At 41.4% G+C, this 25,000-nt stretch overlaps 1 protein-coding gene across 6 annotated transcripts in view; it reads right to left on the minus strand.

The window, feature by feature from the left end:
* LOC143036847 (uncharacterized) overlaps positions 1 to 22,744 on the minus strand; it is a 150,164-nt gene extending 127,420 nt beyond the window's left edge. For all 6 annotated transcript variants that reach the window (XM_076204691.1, XM_076204689.1, XM_076204690.1 and 3 more), the window contains exon 1: positions 20,276 to 22,744. In XM_076204691.1, the coding sequence (XP_076060806.1) occupies positions 20,276 to 22,741 (2,466 nt within the window). In that variant the 5' untranslated portion in view covers positions 22,742 to 22,744. The remainder of the gene's footprint in view (positions 1 to 20,275) is intronic.
* Positions 22,745 to 25,000: the final 2,256 nt, after the last annotated feature.

Consider the following 25,000-nt stretch of genomic DNA (forward strand, 5'->3'; position numbering starts at 1 on the left):
TGTGTATATTTGTACATTTATGCATATATCATACAATTGTATAATTTCTTGTATATACACACATACATACACACGGAGACCCACGCACTCAGACACAGAAGCATACATACACAAATGCACACACACACGTACACACAGTGCACACACACACACACACACACACACACACACACACACACACACACACACACACACACACACACACAAACACACAAACACACACACATATACAGTATATATATATAATAGCTGTTTGTGCGGGTTGTGTGTGTGTGTGTGTGTGTGTGTGTGTGCGGATGTGTAGCCATGTGCAGTTTATTCATGTATTCATAGATGCATACTTAAAAAGATACCTTAATACATCAAAAAGTGTATACTATGTTCATAAAGAACCCCATATACACATGAAAACACACAGTATGCGAAGAGGCAAATAAACAGGCCTGTATTCCTATACATATGACAAAGACACGAGACAGCAGCCATAAGTACTTAGTTACCTTTGCACATATATACATAGTCACATTCAGGCACATGTTCTGCATAAATATGGATGTATCGTAAACACAAGACAGGGAATACAAAACAGAAGACACAAGACAGCAGACGCAAGTCAGCAGACAAAATTACATAGACACAAGGCAGGAGACACAAGACAGCAGACACGAGGCAGGAGACACAAGGCAGCAGACACAAGATAGAAGACACAAGACAGGAGACAAGGCAGCAGACACAAGACAGCAGACGGACACAAGGCAACAGACGCAAGGTAGTAGACAGACACACAACAGCAGACATAAGACAGCAGACACAAGACAGCAGACACAAGCTAGCAGACACAATTACATAGACACCTTCGCAGAGCCATACATGCTCACATTGAGACACATGGGCTGCATGTACCTGCCTGCCTGCCTGCCTGCCTTCCTCGCCCCGCCGTGAAGATAATGGGGGAGACTTGGCCCTGATGTCGAAAATACTTCGGGGGCACTCACGACGCCCTACTCGCTTTTTCTCTTCTTTCTCTTCTTCTCTCTACGTCCTTTCTCTTCTCTCTCTCTCTTCCTCATACTCCTCGTGTGTGTCTCCTGTGTTTTTGTGAGTGTTTTCTTTAGTCTGTTTTCTCTGGATGTGCGTGTCTTTCGCTCTCTTTGGTTGTCGTATTCTTTATAGAATAATGTCATGTTCTCACAAAGCCAACACCCCAGATCATGCCGTCTTTTAACAAGAACTTATTTCTATGATACTAACTGCTCCAGTAACTTCTGTTTGATGGTACAAGGGATTTAAATATATCATAATAATCGTGCGAATAACTAATTACAACCTTATACGAGTCGCCATTACTATAACAGACCAATTACTTTCCTAAACGCATTCCTCCATTGGTACTAGATTATTTATATATGTTATGTATGCATGTGTGCACGAACGTATATATTTACTTCATGTATACATGTATGTATTTCCTTTATGTTTGTATATATGTATGTATGTAACGGTAATTTACTTATTATACTTGTATATGTATTTTTGCATGCATCCATACATGTATGTAATTCATGCATTATCTATGTATATATGTAACGTATGTAATATATTTATATATTAGGTATGTATGCATGTACTTATTATATATGTATGTAATTATTGTGTGTATGCATGCAAATTTGCATGTATATGTGCGTATGTATATAATGTATGTACTTATGTTTTCATACTTTGTACTGTATATACTGTATTGTATGTAAAGTACCATATGTACTGTATGCATATATTGCGTGTTATTGAATGTAATTCACAAGCGTCTTAAATCTTGTCTACAATATCGTGCCGTTGCCATGTGTACGTATGCAGTAGGAATATTTTACACTGAATTTGTAAAGTATGTATGTATGTATATATATATATATATATATATACAAATATACATAATGTGTATGTATATGTGCATGCATGCATGGATATGTATGCATGTATTTGTGTGTGTACGTATGCATGTGTATATATGCATGTACATGTATGTATGTATGTGACATGTATCTGTATAATCATGTATACATTTCTTCATGTCCTTTTGTATGCACACATCGTGTATGTGCGAGTGCGTGCGTGTCGCTGTGTGTGTATGTGTGCGTGTGTGTGTGTGTGTGTGTGTGTGTGTGTGTATGTGTGTATGTATATACTCATCACGTAACGAGACATTATAAAAAAAAATCCGAATATGAACAAGTCGGATGAAGCTCATTGAGGGCCTTAATAGAACTCTATCCCGAAAGTTGGTTATGAACCAAGACTTCCAGCCGGTTTATATCGAATAAACCAATTCAATATATTCTTTACGATCACTCACTTTAATGATTTGGCTCTGCCTAGCGTCAGACGATTTTATTCACCAGTTAAAGAACTTTTTTCAGAACCTTTATACTGAAGGAATAAGGAAAGTTCGCTTCAACCTCTCTTTACCTGTGGGTCCTTTTCCTGCCGCTAGTCTATCTCATTAAGCCATTCAACTCCGATGACAAGATGTCTTGTCATTTGGTCAAATAAAACAAAAAATCATAATAAAACAACAAAATGTTTGATGATCAAACAGCACCAGAAAAATATGACGTCATCAGTCCTCGTCGAGGAGGACTGATGACGTCATATTTTTCTGGTGCTGTTTGATCATCAAACATTTTGTTGTTTTATTATGATTTTTTGTTTTATTTGACCAAATGACAAGACATCTTGTCATTGGAGTTTAATGGGTTAAGCCGCATGTGGTCCCTTTGGTCGGTGTCACACTGTCCGGCCCTCGACGTTGCGGCTTGTCATCGCCGACACCTCAGTCTCCCTTATTACGAGTCATTAGACTCGAAAGGCAACGATAGTGTACTAACCAAGGGGGAGATGGACATTCTATTATGCTAATCGAGTTTGTCCATAATTTGGCCGCACACGGCACCGCCACACACTGTGACAACAGCATTAGGTGGCTACAGAAAGGTGATATTACATTCTGGTGTTTGCCAGGGAGGGTAATACATGGAATCGTGTAATAAAGTCTTTGGTAGCTACTGAGACTGAAAGCTCAGTTGAAGTTTTTCTTTTTATAATAATGTATGAAGTGGGGTTTACCATAATATTACTGAGTTAAGATGTGGTTAGATAAAGATTGTAGAGGGGAGAACTCGCTCCTCTAGATTGTAGTAAACACCTCAATAACGGGGACAAATAATATTATTATTATTATTGTTGTTGTTATTGTTATTACTATTATTGTTATTATTATTGTTGTTATTGTTATTGTTATTATTATCATTATTGTTATTATCATCATTATTGTTATTATTGGGGAGGAAAGAGATAATTCAGAAGACGAGTTGTTCTTCTTTCTTTTTCTTTTTTCTTTTTCTTTTTCCTTTTTTCTTTTTCGTTTCTTTTTCTTTTTTCTTTTTTATTTTCTTTTTCTTTTTTCTTTTTCTTAATTTTATTTTCTTATTAGATTTAAATCTTCTCTATCATGAACATAATCAAACAGGCGAAGAGATATGAAATATATGTACACTAATATGCTCACATAGAGCGTATTCTTTTGTCTGGTGCTTTCTGGCAGGCTGTGACGTCATCAACGCGTTTCGGGAATACACCTAACCGGGAATGACGCGAATTCGTTCACGTTTCACTCGATGACCTTGAATACTCTTCTCATCTGGGCCGAAGAGCAACGTCAAGATTTTTGGGAGGATAAAGGTAAAACCACAGGGTCCTGGGGTCCCTAGGACCCTTAGGGAGGTTCAAATAGGGGTCCACGGACCACTAAGAGGCCCTTAGTGTTCACAAGTGGGGCTGCGAGACAAAAACTAGTGGGAAGTTAGTGGATGTTTAGCGATTAAATTTAGTGTTGATTTGGTTTTCAGGAAGATAAAGAACAGCAATTCATAAATATGGGGTATACGTAAGGAAAGAGGCAGAGAACCCTTGCTTTAGATATTCATGGAACCCTCCCCATTTCAACGTCTAACTCATATTGAATAATTATATATTTTTATATTCTGGCTGCTGCCTGGCGATTTTATTCAGTTGAAAACCTCCATGTTGAAGGTTTGTTTCTTCTTTCGTTAGAGATTGTTTAATGTAAATATTGTCTATTTCTGTATATGAGGACATGAACGGTTTAATGAATTTGTGAGGAGGCCAGTTAAACAAAGCGGGTTTGGAGCATTTAGATTAACTCTCTTAAACCCGGTGGCTTACTTTGCAGGCTTTGTTCTGGCTACGACAAATTTCGTTCGACTGAAGAGCGAGTTTGGGGTGTTTACACTAACGATTTTCTTTTTCACTAAAGTGACTAGTTCTCTAAAATTCGAAAATATCTAAAATTTCAAACTCAAGAGTAATTTTATTTAGATTCTGTTTTCGAAAAGCATATTCATTCTGAATATTTAAAGGGTTTTTAAGAATTTCCCAAGAATGTTTTCTATATACTACTACCTTTAGAGACAGTAACGTACTATTAATTGCTTTTGATCATAGCATATATGACAGCTATTTACTATTAGCATACTGTGTAAGTACATCATAATGTACTAGCGCATGTTCCTATGCACAAATAATTTTGTGCAATAGATATTCTGAATCTAATGTCATACATCCAGTACATAAACACATCACAGAACAAAAGAAAAATAGAAAAATATTACAAACTAATGATGATGAATTAACGGAAGTAGACAAGGGGAAGGAATTATGCAGAGAAACTTTACTGGACTGGTTATGACTTTTCTCCCAAAAATTGATGCCATATTTCTTTTTCATACAAAATCCAAAATCCTCCTCTTTCTATACTCATTCATTAATTATAATTAGTTTATAATACTTTTAATCAAAATCGAATAAATAGTGGTCCACGTCTCACACTTGTTCCAGCATCACTTGATCTTTGCACTTGCATGTTCCCCTTGACGGCGGGCCCAGACGATCTTCCCCCCGAGTGTACATTATGTCTAAACATATGTGTGCGTGTGTAGCTTATATGTCTACATGGGCCTTTGGCACCAACAGCGCACCAAACGCATTCCTCACACCTCCTCCTCCTCCTCTTCCTCCTCCCCCTCCTCCTCCTCCTCCTCTTCCTCCTCCCCCTCCTCCTCCTCCTCCTCCTTTCTCTCCCTCCCTGCTCCCCTACCTCCTCCTTTCCCTCTCCTCCTCCTACTCTGCGTGTCCTCCATACCCCATCCTTGTCTCTCACCCATCTCACCTCCCCCCCCTTCCCATACCTTCACCCATACCCGTCTCTCTCCACATCAACTCTCTACTTAGTAGGTGTAGTGGTCCGGCGTTTAACGAGCTCAACCTGTGTTCTGAAGGTCACTGGTTCTACTCTCCACTCAGACTCTTTATCTACAACGTATTAGTTCGTCTTTGCATATCCTCCAGAAAAAGTAAGCCAGTAATATTCATCCAGCTTGGAGACAATGCCCACGAACATGTGCACAAAATAAATCGAGAATCACTTATCTGGCAACATAACGCTATCTGGTATGACGCGCATTCTTCATAGGAAGAATTATGGCGTCATAAGAAACAACTGTTCGTTGATAGCTAGTACCGGACGTCGGAGAGCAACATATCCCCGTCATTCATCTTGAAACCCCATCAGCACTCGACCTTCTCCGGAGGTTTAACCCCGAGAGGCTGGCATTCGGTCTCCGGACTGAGCCCAAGATATGTTTCTGTCAACTTCGACTACTTTTCCCTTTATTCTGTTACATGGGGAGCTGACAACCGGCGACTGCTCTTCACCCACAAACAACTGGTAACAAAGAAACGGATCACATTGATAACAAACAACATTCTAATATTTCTACCCATTGAGGTCTTATGGGAAGTCCTGAGGACCATTTCCGGTTGTTGCGGGGTTGCGGGTTTCCATGTATCGAACCTCAAAGCAACGAGTATTAAGATATGACCTGAAATAGAAGTGGTAAAATACAAAGACATTTGTTAACATAAACAGTAACGGCAATGATAACAATACGACAAATAGAATACTTAGTGTAGGGCAGTGAGAATATGGTTTCTGTATACGTGGATGGAAAGCCACTTTAGGAAACAATAGATAAATAAATGAATAATTAATTAGATAAATAAATAAATCAATCAAATAAAGTAATCCTGGAGTTGCCATGACGTCTGGACGCCTTCCGTTCGAGGTGTGGCACTTTTCGAATTCCAGACGCCGCCAGGCCCTTTCATTCAGCCTCACATGGCGCCTTCGGTAACAAAGGGGTAGATAAGGCAGAACTTTATTTTTTTCTTTCTAATCTTCTTTTCTCCATTTCTCTATATTTTTCTGTCTCTTTCCGTCTCGCTTTCTCTCTCTGTCTTCTCTCAATCTCTTCTATATTCTCTCTCTCTTTTCTCTCTATCTCTTCTCTTTATCTCTTCTCTCTCTATCTCTTCTCCCTCTTCCTCCTCTCTCTCTCTCTCTCTCTCTCTCTCTCTCTCTCTCTCTCTCTCTCTCTCTCTCTCTCTCTCTCTCTCTCTCTCTCTCTCTCTCTCTCTCTCTCTCTCTCCTCTCTCTCTCTCTCTCTCTCTCTCTCTCTCTCTCTCTCTCTCTCTCTCTCTCTCTCTCTCTCTCTCTCTCTCCTTCTCCCTTTCTCAATCTCTTCCCTCCCTCTTTCCATATATTTATTTCTCTCTCCATCTCTCCACATCTTTCAATCTCTATATATATATATCAATCTACCAACCTATCTGCTTGTCTATCTGTATATCTGTGTCCGTTCGTCTGTCTATCTCCATCTCCATCTCTGGCTTTCAGGTGGTAGCACCGTCCACCTTGAAGTCCGCGATCGTGGCACTTCTTCTCTTGGCACCCGCCGGCCGCCTTATAAAGACTCGGCCTTGCTCTGTGCAAAGCGACATTTGCAGTATGTATGTACATATGGAAGTATGTGTGTAATTGTACGCACACATGTGCACGCAACCCGATGGCATGTAGACACGCACGTACACACACGCACACACACACACACACACACACACACACACACACACACACACACACACACACACACACACACACACACACACACACACACACACACACACAAACCTGCGCTAACATATTCGCAAGTTTACCCGTGCAGATCCCTGGTGTAGTGGATAGCGTCACGAATTACCAGCCCTGGAGTACCGGGATCAGGTCTTCCTAACGGCCTTAAAATAGGGTTCTAGCACTGCCGACTTGTTATACGTGTTGCCCAGAACGTGGAAGCTTTCTTTGCATAACTGCAAGACATTACTGTCTTCCTTGAGCAAGAGGATGACCGCGTGGTACATGTAAGGTCTCAGTATCACTATAACAGTACAGTAGACATAGGGTTGTACTTAGGAAAAGAAAAACTACTGTTGAGAGAGAGAGAGAGAGAGAGAGAGAGAGAGAGAGAGAGAGAGAGAGAGAGAGAGAGAGAGAGAGAGAGAGAGAGAGAGAAAGCGTCCTGGCGTGAACTGAAGAGAATGCATGTTGGAACACACATGAAATAGCTATTCTTTATAAAGTCTACACACGTTTAGAAATATACTCGACTCACTACTGATTATAGATATTCACTTCTGGCACAGTAGTAGGTCCACGGTTTTTTTTTTATTATTATCATTATTATTTTGTATTATTATTTTATTGTTATTTTTTATTATAATTATTGTTATTTGTATTGTTATTGTTATCATCACCATCACCACCACCATCACCATCCTCACCATCATCATCACCATCACCACCATCATCATTATCATCATTACCATCATCATCATCATCATCATTACCATCATCATTATCGTCACCACCGCCACCATCATCACCACCGCCACCATCATCACCACAACCACCATCATCACCACAACCACCATCATCACCACAACCATCATCACCATCACCACCATCATCACCATTATCACCATTATCACCATCACCACCATCATTATCACCACCATCATTATCATCACCATCATTATCATCACCATCATTATCATCACCATCATCATCACCATCATTATCATCATTACCATCATTATCATCACCATCATCATCATCATTACCATCATTATCATCATTATCGTCACCACCGCCACCATCATCACCACCGCCACCATCATCACCACAACCACCATCATCACTACAACCACCATCACCACCATCATCACCATCATCACCACAACCACCATCATCACTACAACCACCATCACCATCATCACCATCATCACCATCACCACCATCACCATCACCACCATCATTATCATCACCATCATTATCACCATCATTATCATCACCACCATCATCACCATCATCATTATCATCATTACCATCATCATCATAATTACTATCATCATTATCGTCACCACCGCCACCATCATCACCACCTCCACCATCATCACCACCGCCACCATCATCACCACCGCCACCATCATCACCACCGCCACCATCATCACCACCGCCACCATCATTACCACAACCACCATCATCACCACAACCACCATCATCACCACAACCACCATCATCACCACAACCACCATCATCACCACAACCACCATCATCACCATCACCATCATTATCATCACCATCACCATCATTATCATCACCATCATTATCATCATTATCATCACCATCATAATCATCACCATTATCATCATCATTATCATCACCATCATTATCATCACCATCATTATCATCACCATTATCATCACCATCATTATCATCACCATCACCACCATCATCATTATCATCACCATTATCATCATCATCATCATCATCATCATCATCATCATCACTAATCATCAATCATCAAACTGTTCTTTGTTAAAAAAGCCTCGTGGTCTTTTCTTCTGGGGTGTGCTTTGCGTACAGCTCTAAAAAGGCCTGCCGCCGCCACATTTATAGACCATCATTGTTATATATCGGTTAACTTCTCACTTGTTTTGAATTTCTTTTTGGGATTAGTTACATTTTCCATGTACTATATTAAATGTAATTTTCTCTATTTTGGTCTGAGAAGTCAAATACGTTTGAGGGCTCAAATAAGGGATTGCAAAAGATACGAGTGAAGATAGTTTGCCCATCTCCTAGATAATTTAGGCATGTATTGTTTAAGTCAGGTCCTATCTCTGTTTGTATTTTGTGGTTTAATTTTTCATTTACTAAATGTATTATTCCGTTCTTATACGTGATTGGAATTGCAACGTAATCTATGGGTTTTATTCCCAACTAGCATAGGTCTCCTTCGACCAGAAGTAAAGATATTTATCTATCTACACTTATGTCAATATTTTGTTTGTTTCGTATGTTATCTTTTAACTACATCCTAAAGAAATTGTTTCAAAAATTATTTGAAGTTTCCATTTGCCTACGGTTTTTTTTTTTACTGATCCGAAAACTTATGGTCTTACGTTGGTGGCAAACTAGCCATTTCTCACTAGCATGTTACTTGCATTTGCTATTTCGTTTGAGTAGGAACGACTTAGGTTACGATATTTTGTTTTTCAAAATTCCAAAAGTCAAATTACTCTTGCTTCATATAATTAGAAGCTAAACGACGAACTGAAAAAAGTTAAATCTAAGATACGAATGTTGGACACATTATCGAGATGTTCTTACGGAAGTCTAGAATGTTGTAACAGAAGTTGTTTCAACTCAAACGAAGAAGCAAAAACAGATAGCATGCTAGCCTAGTCTACCACCACCTTAAGTGAGATTACGTTACACTAATACGCCCCAGGCTAGTGCTTTGTAATATTACTTTGAAGATTCTGAGTCACAATAACAAAGAAGATCTTAACAATGAGGAACAATTCTGAGCGACTTGGTGGAAGAAGAAGAAAGGAAATCAGGCCGAGGTTGACGGTACGAGACCTGACAACAGTGGCTTAAGCGTGTAGCGACGCACCTTTTTAAAGATTATGTGCAGAACTAACCCAGGTAGAAAAGATCCCCAGGTATTTTCCTCTAGCCAAGTGCAGGTTAACAAAAAAGGAATACCTGTGGACTTCAGACCAGGTCAAAAGGGGTTATTTTTGATCGAAAGTTTAAGGCGAGAACATTCTAAATGGATGTTTTAAGCGCCAATAAGGTTTTCTAAATGATATTTCAAGTTCCTAAATACGTTTTCACATTTTTACGTACTGTTATTGACAAGTTCAATTGAATGTGAAGAAATGCACCAACAAGTCTACAGATGCTTACAGTCCAGGTTTAACGTTCTGAATAGGATTGTCTAGGAACTTCACGGATATGATACTACATATACATATGTATGTATGCACACACACACACACACACACACACACACACACACACACACACACACACACACACACACACACACACACGCACGTGTGTGTATATATATATATATATATATATATATATATATATATATATATATATACATATATAATATGCTTTCGTGACTAGTCGGTGTACAAGCAATAAAGACGAAAATTCACGGAAAGTTGAACTGGCGCTTTGGTCTTAATAATTTTCCCAATACAGTGTGAAGAATGGTGATATATACACACAAACTCTTGTACGTATGCACGAAGGAAGCATCTTGACAGGAACAACAACAGATGAGGGGAGAGCAAGCGAGTCCAATTTGTAAGTCATGAAAAGCGAGAGAGATAATCCAATGAAGCAAATAGCAGAGCATAAGATAGCTGAGTACACAAGTATGCAACCATAGTGACTATGGTGACGTAACTGGTAAATATAGAAGTTGGTGTGATTCCCGTTACGTAATGAATATCACAGAGATGTTTCACTTTGCAATTTGCTTAGATTGTCTCTTGTGTACTTCTTTCGTGTCTTAAGATTTGATCTTAATGTAGGAATACCTGTGTGTGTGTGTGTGTGGATCATGTTGAGGCCAGGGAACTTTATTAAACCGATAGAAATATTTTACAAAAATTCTGTATATACACATTTCCTCGTCTCTTTTCTAAACTGGCGAGCAACACAAGAGAAGAGAGAAAACAGAGACAAGATTTTTGCAAAGAGAATGGAGAACGTGACGGAGGGAGATGGAGGGAGGGAGAGGCTGCCAGGGTTAGTTGAAAGAAGGAACCGCCTAATTGACCGTACGTTTATGTTATGATTATGTAAACATTTAGATCAAGGAGTGAGGGCGCTCTTTCAGCTTCTTTATGAATCACAGTCACGATTAATGGGAGAGAATGCCTCACTGTCACCGCTCCCCCTGAGCAGAGGAGCGTGAATGAGTCATGCTTTTAGCGTTCTGTGTGCCGTCAGGCGATTTTATTCAAACTAGGAAAATCCCCCTTGTTTCGGAAACGTTAGAATCTGTTCACACTAGCGGTTTCAACCGCCGCGGTTTAATTAGAGTGTAAGTCAGTGGAGGCGTTCACACACAACCTCGCAGTTTTTCCTTGACTTTGTGATACCTTCGCGGTTTCCGCGCGGTTCAAACCGCTTGTGTGAACAGGATTTTGTTTTTGCATAAAAAAGGTCTTTTTCTTTCCCTTGGACTCTACACCATTTCCCCAAGACTTGATCTGAAAATCTGAAATCTGAATTCTGAAATCAGTCATAAATCCAAAATCCGCCGCCACATCTTTACTCTGATTCTCATTCGCTTAATCAGACTCTCACTAACCCAACATCCGCTTCCACACACTCACTTGCTCAATACTCCGCTCTTAGACTCTCACACACACCCACTCTAATACTCGTACAGCCACCCACTATCATCCACTATCATCCACTATCATCCACCCATCATCCAATCTCATACTATCACTCTTCTCATCCTCCACTTTCACTCGCCCAATTACTCACTCTCATACTCTTGTTTGTCAATATCCATTCTCAACAATTCACAGTCCAGTTTCAGATTTAAATCCACTCAATCATGCTCTCTCCGACTCTCATCACTTCGGCCACCTGCTCTCAAGTTCCAGACCACTCAATTCTCCGCTCCCGGGCTCAACTATTCAGTCCCTATTTCCGAACTATCCAACCACTAAATCACTCTCAACTATTCGGTCATCCAATAATAGACTCGACCAGTCATCCATCTACTCTCAGGTCCTCAAACGTTCAACCGTCGGTTCTCAGTCTCGTTAACCATCCATGCTTAGAGTACCATCCACCCAGCCATCAACTTTCAGACTGTCATTATCTCAAACATACATTATCAGACTACTCACCACCCAGACAGACTCTCAGGACTCTCAGTAACTCGACCATTTCCTCTGAGACCTCTTCTCGTATTCTAAATAACTCAACCATACACTCTGAGACTCTTAGCCATCCAGCCCTCCCCTCCGACTCTCAATAGATCAACCACACGCTCTCAGACTTTAGCCATATAGACCTCTTCTGTCAGACTCTTGGCCGTCCGACCCTTCACTCTCAGACTACTAGACACCTGAAGCCTCCAACGTCTTTTGCAAATTCAGAACGAAGGTGGAATGGGACGAACCTCAACTATTTGGACGCCTCAAGTTCTCAGATATTATTTCGAAGTTCTAAACACTTTTGGGACCCTCTGAAGATCTGGTTGACGCCGAAAGATTTTATTCAGCTTGGAGGAATTTCTGCATAGTTAAAAAAAAAAAAACTAGCACGATTCATCTCTGTTAACGCTTTGAGGTAAAATACATTAACAAACAAATAAATGAATAAACAAATAAATAAAATGAAGATTTAAAGACTTTGTTCTGGTTAACGCTAGGCGATTTTATTCAGTTTGAAAGAGTCTGATAGTGAACAATCTCTTATGCAGTAGTAACAATCGAAGACGACATTGTACCCACGATATGTTCTGCTCCCCCCTCACTCCACGTACCAAACCCCCTCCCCCTTTTTCCCTTCCCCTCTATGCTCCCCTCTATCCTCCCCTCCCCTCTATGCTCCCCTCTATCCTCCCCTCCCCTCTATGCTCCCCTCTATCCTCCCCTCCCCTCTATCCTCCCCTCCCCTCTATGCTCCCCTCCCCTCTCCTCTCTCCTATTCTCCCCTTCCTCCTCCCCTTCCTCCTCCCCTCTCCCCTCCCATCCCTTCTCCCCTCCCCTCCCCAAGATATTTATATTAGTGCAGTACCCGAACGTCGTCAAAGGCATCCTCAACCATAATGATCGTAAATTTGAATTTGACCTTGATAATGACCTCGAGATTGGACATAACCTTGTACCTGAAGTCTAGGCATGACCTTGAAAAATTAATTACCTTGGAGTAGAGTATGGCCTTGAGGTCAAACGTGACCTTGAAATTGACGTGACCCTGAGGTTGAACGTGACCTTGATATTGAATATGACCTTGATATTGAATATCTTGAATGTGACCTTGATATTGAATATGACCTTGATATTGAATATGACCTTGATATTGAATATGACCTTGATATTGAATATGACCTTGACATCGACCTTAAGCCTTGGCCACGACCATGAAGTCAAAGACTGGGTCATGCTGTCGATCAAAGACCACAACACCCTTGGTTACGTTCAAGGTCAGATGACCTTGACAACATCCAAGGTCAAAGCCACACCTCCTCTATGACCTTATTTAACCCTTGAGGGTTCTGGAGGACACCTTTAAACTAAATAGAATTTTATGGTTTCATAATTTTTATAAAGTCACAGTGGACCTTGATTGTCTAAGACCTTGAATGTGACCTGGATGTTGACCTTGATCTGAACGACAATGATCTGGACATCTTAGGTCACTTTAGTGCCTTTTACCTCGAGGAAGAACACTGTAGAAGGCTTCACAAACACAACGAATGTCAGAATTAGAGAGAGAGAGAGAGAGAGAGAGAAGGATAGCGGAGTATAAAGAGAAACAGAGAAAAAGAGAGAGGGAAAAAAACATAGCGTTAATAAAAGAAAGAGAAACCAAGAGAAAGATAGAGAAATATAAGGTGAATAAAGAGAACGAAAGAGAGTGAAAGAAACATAAGGAGGTGAATAAAGAGAAGGAAGAAGAGAGAGAGAGAGAGAGAGAAGGAAAGCGAAAATTAAACAGAGAGAAATAGAGAAACACACAGAGAAATAGAGAAATATAAGAAGGTGAATAAAAAGGAGAGAGAGAGAGAGAGAGAGAGAGAGAGAGAAAGTAATATACTGGTATTCATACGCAGAGGTTCGAACAGAAAGGAACACCAACTGATTCTTAGTCTGTGGTTCTGTTGTACATTTTGTACCACGCAAACACATCCATTGTCATTTACGCATGTTCAAAATAGAAGTTAAAAAATAACTAATAGAATTATGATAATGCGTAAAATATATTTAGTAATTATGATATATATAACATAAAACACATATACGTAATATATATCATGTATGTAAGATGATATAATAAGGAATATATGATATATAATTGGCGAGAAATATAATAGCACACTTGTAAAACACAACTAACACCACAGTCGGATGAAAGAAATAGTTGAGTAAGCGAAACTATATATTTCGATTGCTAACTGCAACCCTCTTCAGTAGTACAAAGTGGAAGGAGAATGCTATCTTAAATAGCAACCTCTTACAAAGAGAAGGGAACTGGAAATAGAAAAAAAATATATCACTACTCCCACCCTCCTGTGACCTGAGGATGACATGAGGTCGGGTCAGGAGAAAGGGGGAGGATCTAATAGAGGTGTTCATGTGGATCAAAGGCTTTAACAAGGGTGATACAAACAAGGTCATCATATTAAAACAACAGGGCATGACTCGCAGTAATGGTTATAAACTGGACAAATTTAGATTTAAAAAGGAAGTATGCAGGAATTGGTTTACTAATAGGGTGGTCAACGAATGGAGTAAACTTAGTAACCATGTAGTAAGCGCTGAAACTATCAGTTGTTTTAAGAAACAATTAGACAACTTTATGGATGGGGATGACAGGTGGTGATGGATACGGAGCTGCCTAGTGTAGGCCTTATGGTCTCTTGCAGTCTCCTTCATTCTTATGTTCTTATGTTTAAACTTGTTAACAATTTGTTTGGTGATGAATAATCCTGATACTATGTCTAGGGTCCATTTATGAATATTTCCAAGGGTCAGTGAGCCCCAGACATAATATGAGGATTATTCATCACCAAACGAATTGTTAACAAGTTTCCTCCCCCTCCCCCTGACCCGACCTCATGTCATCCTCAGGTGACATAAGGGTTGGGGTAGTGACATTTATTCTTTTCCAGTTCCCTTCTCTTTGCAATAGGTTGCTATCTAAGACTATATCCTCCTTCCACTTTATACTACTGAAAAGTATTGCAGTTACCAATTGAAAGATACAGTTTCGCATACTCAACTCTTTCTTTCGTCCGACTGTGGTTTTAGTTGTGATTATATATAATGTATATAACATAAATCTATATATGAAATATATATTTTATACAATATATAACTTATAGTGTAATGAATTATATATCTTAATATATATTATGTATATAAAATATATGTATACAAAATATATTATGTAATACATAATATGTAATGTATGATATATGTACATTATACATTTGTCTGTGTGTGTTTTCTGTACGTATCTAAGAATTAAAACTGAAAACACTCAGAGGCAGACGCACGCACTTAAACACACACACACACACACACACACACACACACACACACACACACACACACACACAAATATCCCGCGACATCAAATCGCATAGCACTACACTTAGCTTTTTATTCAGAAGAACCATTGACAGAAAACACCCAGGCCCTCACCCACCCCATATACATCAAAACCCACTCACAACCGTACCCATTTTAGCATTTCGTGGATGAAAGGTCATCCCTGTTCACCGCCACTTCTCGTCTCAAAGGCATTGCAGTGAGACAGTCTCTCTACAGCAGAGCACGACTGACGGACCTGGTACCCCATTGCTTGATCATAAAGTAACCCCACTTCATTCGTTCACAAACATACTCCATTTACTCCTGTATGTTCTAGACGGAGATTCCTCGTGCGTCCTGTCCCGCTATATACAGCCCATTCACTTCATTCTTGGTCGCTCTCTCATGCTCACTCCATCCACTTACAACTGCTCCTGTATTTTCCTAGTCCTTCCTCATTCTTTCCGTATGCGCAGACTACTTCTGTACCCTCTCACCCCCTCCACCCCCTCCACCCCCTCTCACCCCCTCAACCCCCCTCTCACCCCCTCCACCTCTCTCCAACCCCCTCCACCCCCGTTCGCTCCCTCACCATCATCCTTCTCGCTTTATCCATCCAGCCAATACCCACCAATCTTCTCAAACACTTCATCTCAAACACATTCAGGGACTCCTCTCTGTCTCCATTGAATGTCTTTCCCATAGAGTACTGTGAAAATCGTCACTCCCTCAAACCTTTCGTTTGCATCGGTTCCCAGATTTCTCACAACGCTTTTCGTTCCACTCAGACATTTGCTCGATTCTTTTGCTCCTTATTCTGTCCCATTTCCATTCCTCCATCCGATCCCATATGCTGCCCGAAGTTCGTAAAACCTTCCTTTCCTTCCATCCTTTCATGACTCAAAAGCATGTGTCTAATTCGCCGCTATCATCGCTTCTTGTACATATTGTCACTTTGAATTTGTCTATATTTACTTTCAACTTTCTCCCCTCTTAAGCCCTCAGAATATATAAATATATTCTATATGTATATATATATGTGTATATGTATATATATGTATGTGTGTATATGTATATATATATATAATATATATATATATATATATGATATATATAAAATACAAATGTACATGTATTCTGTAATATTTTCTTTTATTTTCTGTTTCCCACAGCAGTTTTATGTCGTGTTGTCAATTTTTTTCTTTAAATTTGTTTTATACAATTCAACACATTTTACACTCGAACATAATGGTCAGAACCTATATTCTAATGGCTCCTTGAATATTTTCAGCTTTATCTAATAATTTTTTTTGCAGGATCCAAACTCTTGCAGCATACTGTTGGCTAGAATTCGTGCAGTGAGTAGTCAGTAATTGCACTTTGTCTTCGTCCATGTGTTGAAAGGTATAATGTTGCGAACTAAACCTATCAGGAGGCTAGGACGGTGCCTCTTACAGAGGACTTTGTAGTGTGGAAATTAATGAACCATGCCCTTGGTTCAACTTGCTCGGGGCAAGGTTCGAACTGTTGTCACTTCGACCTCTGTTGCAAATCGCAACGCTCTGACCCGCTCAATCAGCGAACATCCTAAGGAAATCTTATATTTGTTTACTAAGTATACGTCCTCACCGCTGAACTACTTACTTGATCTTCTGGTTCTGTTGTTTTTAACAGTTACCTCCATATTTCTCCTTTTATTTGAGTTCGTTTTTTGTTTTATTTTACTTATTTATTTTGTTTATTTATCTTTTTTTCTAAATAAATCTACTCGCCGTGTATGCTATGTCGTTCCTCCCCTTGATTTCTCAAAACTCTGAACGAGTATGTACTGCTATTATTGAAGTCTTCCTATAGTGATAGATTTAACATTTCCTCTTTTTTTCATCTCATTTGTCATCAACTTCATACGTATTCGTGTAGCTGTACATTCTTTCATCCAAGACACTGAACATTGTCTCGTTACTTTGAATACTTCTCTTTGGTTAACCATCTCGTGTGTTTCCGTTCATACAATTACTCATCCATTTTATTATTTTCGCCCTTGATCCCTCCTTTGATGTCCAACCTACAAAGCAATAGCGACCTTTTATGTAGCATATTGCCATACACTTTCATTAAGTTCATATACTTGTATATATAATCCTACCAGGGTCTTACACAGTGAATGTGACTGGCGATGCTTAGAGTTAGGCACATACGGTCTTCCAGCTCTGATTTTTTTTTTATCCTGATACGAGCAGATTTATTTCCGTGTTTAGTCTGTCTCCCAGATTGTTTTCTCACGTGTTTTACTTAAAACCCTTTTGAGTGATTCCATGTACATTTCTTGGATCTTTTCCTATTGCCCAAATACAGATATAATCTACTCACTTTATGTAACCACATTCGTTCCTAAAATAGATTGATACCTCCACAAAGTTTCTTTCTTTGAAGTTAAATTTTTTTTCTTTTTAGTGTGTGATTTTTGTTTTTTTGTTTTCGTAATTTGTGTCTTGTTCTGTTATGAAGAAAACTTAAGTAGAATATTATCGTTTTTGATCTGTGGTATCCCAGAAGTAATGTTTATCATCTCAGTGTCGAGACTCGTTGATGGTATTTTTTCTTTCCTTATACTCTATGGCTCTTACCAGTTTTAACGTTTGCGTATTATGTCATTTGTCATTAGACATGCTTAAACGGTTCCCTCAGCTTTTTCCTTCCTCGTTTGATTTAATTTCTCTCCAATCAGTCTTGAATTACCTCGCAGATCACTAATTTTCATTTCCTCTCGTGAATTTCTTCAGTCATGGATCCTACTTCCTCTTTGGTCTTTCGAAGTATTGGTTTTTGATCTCCCCTGCTGGTCCGCATTGTATTTCCCTCGAATCTGATTTGTGTAATTATGATTTTAGAGTGTCTTCCTGTTTGTCGACACGTTAGATTTGTGAATCCTTTGCGTTGCAGGTCAACATTACAGTGTGTCTATTCTCTCACTTCAATCCTGATACGCCTTTTGCTTCATTTCATGTCATTTCCTAAAGTTTTGTTTGATAAGGCTTATGATGTCATACTTGACCATTTCTACTCAATTCTCGAATTAGGCTGTGACCTTAATCGGTAAATTTTTAATACATCGTATTAAATGTTTAATTTTCGTCCTTAGTATATTTGATTCATTGTCTTTTGATTGGGTAGTACCAATAAATTATATTACCTTGTCTTAGTGTAGAAATGTAGTTTTATCAATTTTTTATATTTAATTTTTTTAATTTCTTTCATTTATTTCATTAGCAAGCATTGTTTATGGAATTATTCCCTGGTCCTTTCCCCTTGTTTATATTTGACTTGTACCATTCCCCTGTCGGAAGCTCGCTGGCTGAGCGGGTTAGGGCGTCGTTACTTGTGGCGAAGGTCGAGGGGATGGCGGTTCGAATCCTGCCACCGGCGAAGTTGAACCAAGGGCATGGTACATTAAATTCCACGCTACAAAGTCCTCTGTGAGGGGGGGCACCGTCCTAGCCTTCAGATAGGAGGGAGTTTGTGACGTTAAACCATGTATATAATATATATATATATATATATATATATATATATATATACATATATATATATATATAATATACCATTCCCTTATATAATCTCATATCCTGTAATTGGAACTTTTACCCACAGCTTTCGTTGATTACCTCGCTGTTCTTGAAAACCAAATTAAACCTTGTACTTTTCGAATAAACGGCTCTCTTGCACGAGTTCGTTGAATTTTTAGTCCTCGACGCTGTAAGCTTGGTCACGACAATACTCAAAAGAATCATCTTGGTAGTTACATTCCCAAGCACATACGCTCAAAGTTAAACACTGTCTTTCATTGGTGAAATGAATAGTATATACCCTTGACTATGTATATGTACTTAGGAAGCCTTTTGGTTATCTATAAAGGAACTTATTTTAAGCATCGTCGTGGTCAAGTTTACCACCAGGAAGACTAGAAATCCTGCTGACTTGGTTCGCTCCCCTCAAGGGAAAAACATTTATTCACTCTGTCGAAAAATGAATAGATAAATAAACAAATAAGTGAATAAATAGAATTACCTAATGTGTATTTGTGGTTTCTTTCCATACGTAGTTCTTTGATCTCCCCGAATTTATGTATTTCTTTTGTCTTTTTTTTTCTTTCATTTGTATATGTGTATGGATGTGTGCGTGTATTAGCGTATCTGAATTTTCCTCATAGGGTGATATTTTTGATGATTATAGATTCTACACGTGTCAACCCTTTTGACAAGTTTGTTGTTTAATTTTTACATGTTTGAATAGTACCTACCCGTCTGTGCCCCTCAGTGATGAAAACGTGTTGCAGTAGGAAAATAACCATTTTCGTCATCATGAAGTGAATATATAAGTAGAATGAACATGAAATACTTAGCAATAAAACTGTCACGTGGCGAGGGCGGTGAAGGAAACACAGGGAACAACAGGAAATTCAATTCATTTGGACCAGAGTTGCTAAAGGAACCAGTATTTCCTCCCCATTTTTTTTTTTTTTTTTATTTATTTTTTTTTTTTTTTATATATTTTTTTTTATTATAATTTTTTTTTTTACAAAAATGAATTCCCCAAAGATGTTCCTCACCACCATCACCACGTGGTCACACAACAAGTTTGTACTTACCATTGGCGTCCAGATGGATGTAGATCCAGCTGAAGCACGAGACTGACTCTTGGATCTCGCCCGCCAGATTTTCTTGGCCACCAAACGTGACGCGTGCCCACTGCCTCCAGACCGCGTCCTCTGCATCACTGCGGGGAGAAGACTCTGAAGTAGACTTTGGCAAATCCGGTGGTGACCTGAGCCAGGGTTGTTATACACAGGCAGGATCTGTGGGTGGCTCGCCCTTGAGCCCCGAGCCGTGTGTACAAGAGAACCAGTTTGGCTCAGGAGACCCGAGGCTTGGCTCGCGGACATGGATCTCCCGTAAGCTGGGAGACTTCCCGAGCCAAGCTCGAACTCACTCGTGTCCACGCTTGCGTCTATACTTGATCTTTTGTAAGTGATATGGGAACCCATCTGGCTGAGGCGTAAAGCCTCTGCCTCAGAGACTTGGAGGTCCCTCGTGCCCAGCTCATCGCTGACGGTGATGGAGTAGCGAGGCGACGTGGGCAGCGAGGGAGGAACGCTAGCTGAGCACTCACTACTCGAAAAGTCGCTCGAGTCGGCTTTAGAGATACGTCTCCGAGCTCTCCGTTTGTAAGCGTGAATGATTTCAATGGGCGAACTGACCCGGAAGGCGTTTAGGATAAACTGAGGGAGAGGGTCCCCTACTTGTATCCCCTTGACTTTCCTCTTCTTCCCGTCCTTCACCTCCTTCACTTCCTTAACATCCTTCTTACCCAACCCCATTAACTCGTCATCGTCAGGCCCAGGCACCCATTTCGATTTTATGTTCCTCAAGGTCTTATCGTAATTCACTGTTTTAAACCTGTCCACCTTAGTCTTCTCGACCGACTTCTTCGACGACCCCCCTGGCTCGATGTCGCACTTTAAGCCTAATTTGAAAACGTTCTTGAATTTGCTCTTGTTCTCTTGAGGTTTGGGCCTCTGGCCTGGGAAGACTGGTGCAGGGGCGGCCCCTTTCTGCGACGCCGCCGCCGCCTCGGCCCAGGCGAGCTTGGCAGCCACACCGCCCTTCGGAGGTGGGGCTCCACGGTCCTTCTCGGCCGCAGAGCCCTTAGTCGACCCCGGGTTCCCCTCTTTTGGCGGCTCCTGTTGCTGTTGTTGTTGTTGTTGCTGGTGGTGGTCGGACCTGAAAATGGCGAGACTACTTCGACGCCCTTTAGGCTTCTTGGGCAAAGCTCCTGCGGCTGCTGTTTTGGCCTCCTCCTCGGCAGCGAGGGCCTGAGCCTTCGCCGTCTCCGCCTCCGTCACGTGCCGAGGTTCAGCCCCAACTTTGACGAAGTCCTCAGCAGTGGCGTCTTCATCGGTCTGGACGCACATGTCAAGGTAAGGCTCCGTCTGCGCCCCAACGTTACGATACCGCTTCCCGTCCATCTCGACGACCTCGCCGTCTTCGTCGTCCTCGTACTCGTCCTCCTCCATGAGCTGCTCCTCCAGGAGGCGGTTTGCCACGTAGTGTAAAGTGGAGAACCCATAGTTACGGACTAACTGTTGGTAGAGCTCGGGTGGGATTTCGAAAGGCAGATCACTCATGGAGAGGTGACGTTCGCGGACTTCGCTCGAAGAGCCATGAGTGACAGAATGAGGGTGTGCATGGCCATGACCATGGGTAGCATGAGATCCATGGGGTCCTTGAGCCCCAGGGGCTCCGTGGACCCCATGGATTCCTTGGACCCCATGAGGTCCATGAGAAGCTTGGGTTGCATGACTAACATGTGCAGGAGGATGGACATGTTGTCCGTGGACATGTTGTCCGTGGACATGTTGTCCGTGGACATGTCCGTGGACATGCTGTCCGTGGACATGCTGTCCGTGGACATGCTGTCCGTGGATATGCTGTCCGTGGACATGCTGTCCGTGGACATGCTGTCCGTGGACATGCTGTCCGTGGACATGCTGTCCGTGGACATGCTGACCGTGAACGTGCTGTCCGTGGACATAAGTCTGTGCTTGTGCGGCCAATTGACCGTGAATGTGTGCGTGGACACTGGTACTGTGTCTCCAGTTACAACTGCTGCAACTCTCGGCACCTACACTCCCACTCGTGCACTGCTGACCACTAGAGGCAGCTAAGAGCTCTTCTTCCGTGTCTGCGAACTCCTCGAAAACATCCGAAGTGTCTGAGGCCACACTTTTCTTACGAGTTCGCTGGCGACGACGCACCTTCGGAGATGCCTGAGTGATCGGCCACGGGATGAATTCCTTCGCCTTTTTGTTGACGACTTGAAAGTGCTCCTCGACCTTCGGGACGTCCTCGGGCTTATTTGGGTTGACACCTTCCGGGAAAAGCCTCTTCCCCGCGTCACTCATGTACCGCCAAGTCTTCCTCGTGAGTAGCCATCTCTCCTTCAGTTTGGACGTCGTCGTCTGAGGCTTCTGCTGTGCTGGCGTCCTAGCGTCCTTCCCGTCCCTTCCCCCCTCCTTCTCCTCCTTTCTCTCCTTCTTCTCCTTCGACCTCTCCATCACGGCCAAAGGGTTCAGGAGGATATGAAAAAAAAAATCACTATTTACACCGATTATTTACTCAAACTCGCCATTCTCAGTTCGGTCCCCCCATTTCTGTTTCGTCCCCCCGTCCCCTTCTGCCGGGGCACCTATGTTGTCGTCATCTGCAACTAAACGGTTCCGCGCATCGTCCCCGCCGCTCGAAGAGAGCAGGCCAAGACACTCGAGCCATTCTTTGGCATAGTAAGGTCTCCGAACTCCTCGCCACGCTCCGACCCAACACTCGCGCACAACACCCACGGGCCTTGATGACGGGGGAATCCGCATCCACGGCACCGAACTGGTACGCCTGTTCCCCCCGTTCCGGAGGCACCTAAGGCACTCGTCTAGAGGAGCACTGCATGAAGAAGCAAGGTGGGCCACGGCGCCGAGCGGCAGGGCCCGGCCGAGGTCGGTGCTTACTGGCACTGTTGGCAGTGCGGGCTGCCAGCTGAGAGGGCGGCGCGGCGAGGCGCGCGCACCGCCAAACGGCGTCCTTCTCGACTTCCCCACCACCACCTCCGCTAAAGGGGGTGACGGTGTGCGGGAGTAGTTGGAGGGGGGGTGGGGGGTCTGAGTCTGAGGAAGGGGGAGGGGCTCAGAGGGGCATGGAGGGGTTGCGGTGAGGGGGGGGGTTTGAGGAGAAAGGGTTTTTGAGATGGGTTAGTTGGCGGGCATGAGAACGGGAAGGAGTTGTAGGGGGTGAGGGAGGTGCGAGTACCTTCTCTGTTTATTTTTTCTTTTCTTTTTTCGGGGGGGGGAGGGGGTCACCTCTGATATAGATTTCCTTTTCCTCCTCCCAATGGACAACCAAGATCTTTCTCATCTCGAACCTATCGCCTTGCATCCACCAACGCTCAAAAACGTTTCCTTCCTCCACGTTACAAATTAAAAACGGTTTTTTTTTCACATTCCCACAGCTGTGAGGAACACCCCTCCTTACATACGTTTATTTATTTATTAATTCATTTATTCATTTATCTATTCATTTATATATTTATATACCTTAATACCCAATTGCATGACTTCGGCAATCATTTCGACATTCTCATACTGTTTAAGTGGTAGACATGACATAACCCGTTTGCTATCAAGTGGGTGAAACGGAGATGAATGAAATAGCCTGACGACAACTAGACTGAGAGGAAAAGTACCACTTAGTACGGAAGGCTGTCCAAGGCCCTGTTCACACTGGCGGTTTGAACCGCGCGGAAACCGCGGCAATACCGCATAGTCTAGGAAAAACTGCGCGGTTGTGTGTGAACGCCTCCATTGGCTTACATTGTAACTGAACAGCCGCGGTTCAGACCGCAAGTCTGAACAGGACCTTGGTGTGGGGTCTATTAGCTTCTTCACCTTCGAAAGGATACCAAGGAGGCGAATAAAATCCCCTGGCGGCAGGATCTCGGTTTGTCAAACAAGTGTTTGAAGTGATGTTTGACCGTGTGAATGTGGTATTTGGTTGTCAAACATGTTTAGCAAACGTCTTTCACAACTAAATGCCCCATTCACACGGTCAAACATCACTTCAAACACTTGTTTGACAAACCGTTTGAACGTGTAAATGCCCCTTAAGAGTAGTCCGAGTTGACTCGTACTTTCGCTCCCGTTGTACTATGATGGCGATAAACACTCGGTACTTTACTTGGCATTTATTGCAAACATACATGTATACATGAATACATACATACGTACATGTATACACACATACAGCATAGGCCTACATACATACGTACATGCATACGTACATGTATACATGCAGTAATGCATGCATTCATGCGTACATTAATGTATGCATGTATACATATATACGTACACACGCACATGTATACATACAATAATGCATGCATTCATACATTAATGCATGCATGCATACATATATACATACACACATGTATACATACATTCATTTATGTATACATGCATTCATTTATGTATACATTCATTTATACATGCATTCATTCATAAATTCATTCATTCATTCATTTATATTTACATTCATTCATGCACACGTATTCATTCATACATACATGCACAGATACAGTCATTCATAAAATCATTATGTTATGCGCACTTACTCGTACATTTATATATACATGCATTCATCCATGTATATATACAAATATTCATGCATGTGTATGTGTGTATATGTACATATATATATATATATATATATATAATATATATTTGTGTGTGTGTGTGTGTGTGTGTGTGTGTGTGTGTGTGTGTGTGCGCGCG

The sequence above is a fragment of the Oratosquilla oratoria genome, chromosome 21, assembly GCF_046742065.1.
Source record: "Oratosquilla oratoria isolate Oo_2021 chromosome 21, ASM4674206v1, whole genome shotgun sequence".
NCBI classification, from domain to species: Eukaryota; Metazoa; Arthropoda; class Malacostraca; order Stomatopoda; family Squillidae; genus Oratosquilla; species Oratosquilla oratoria.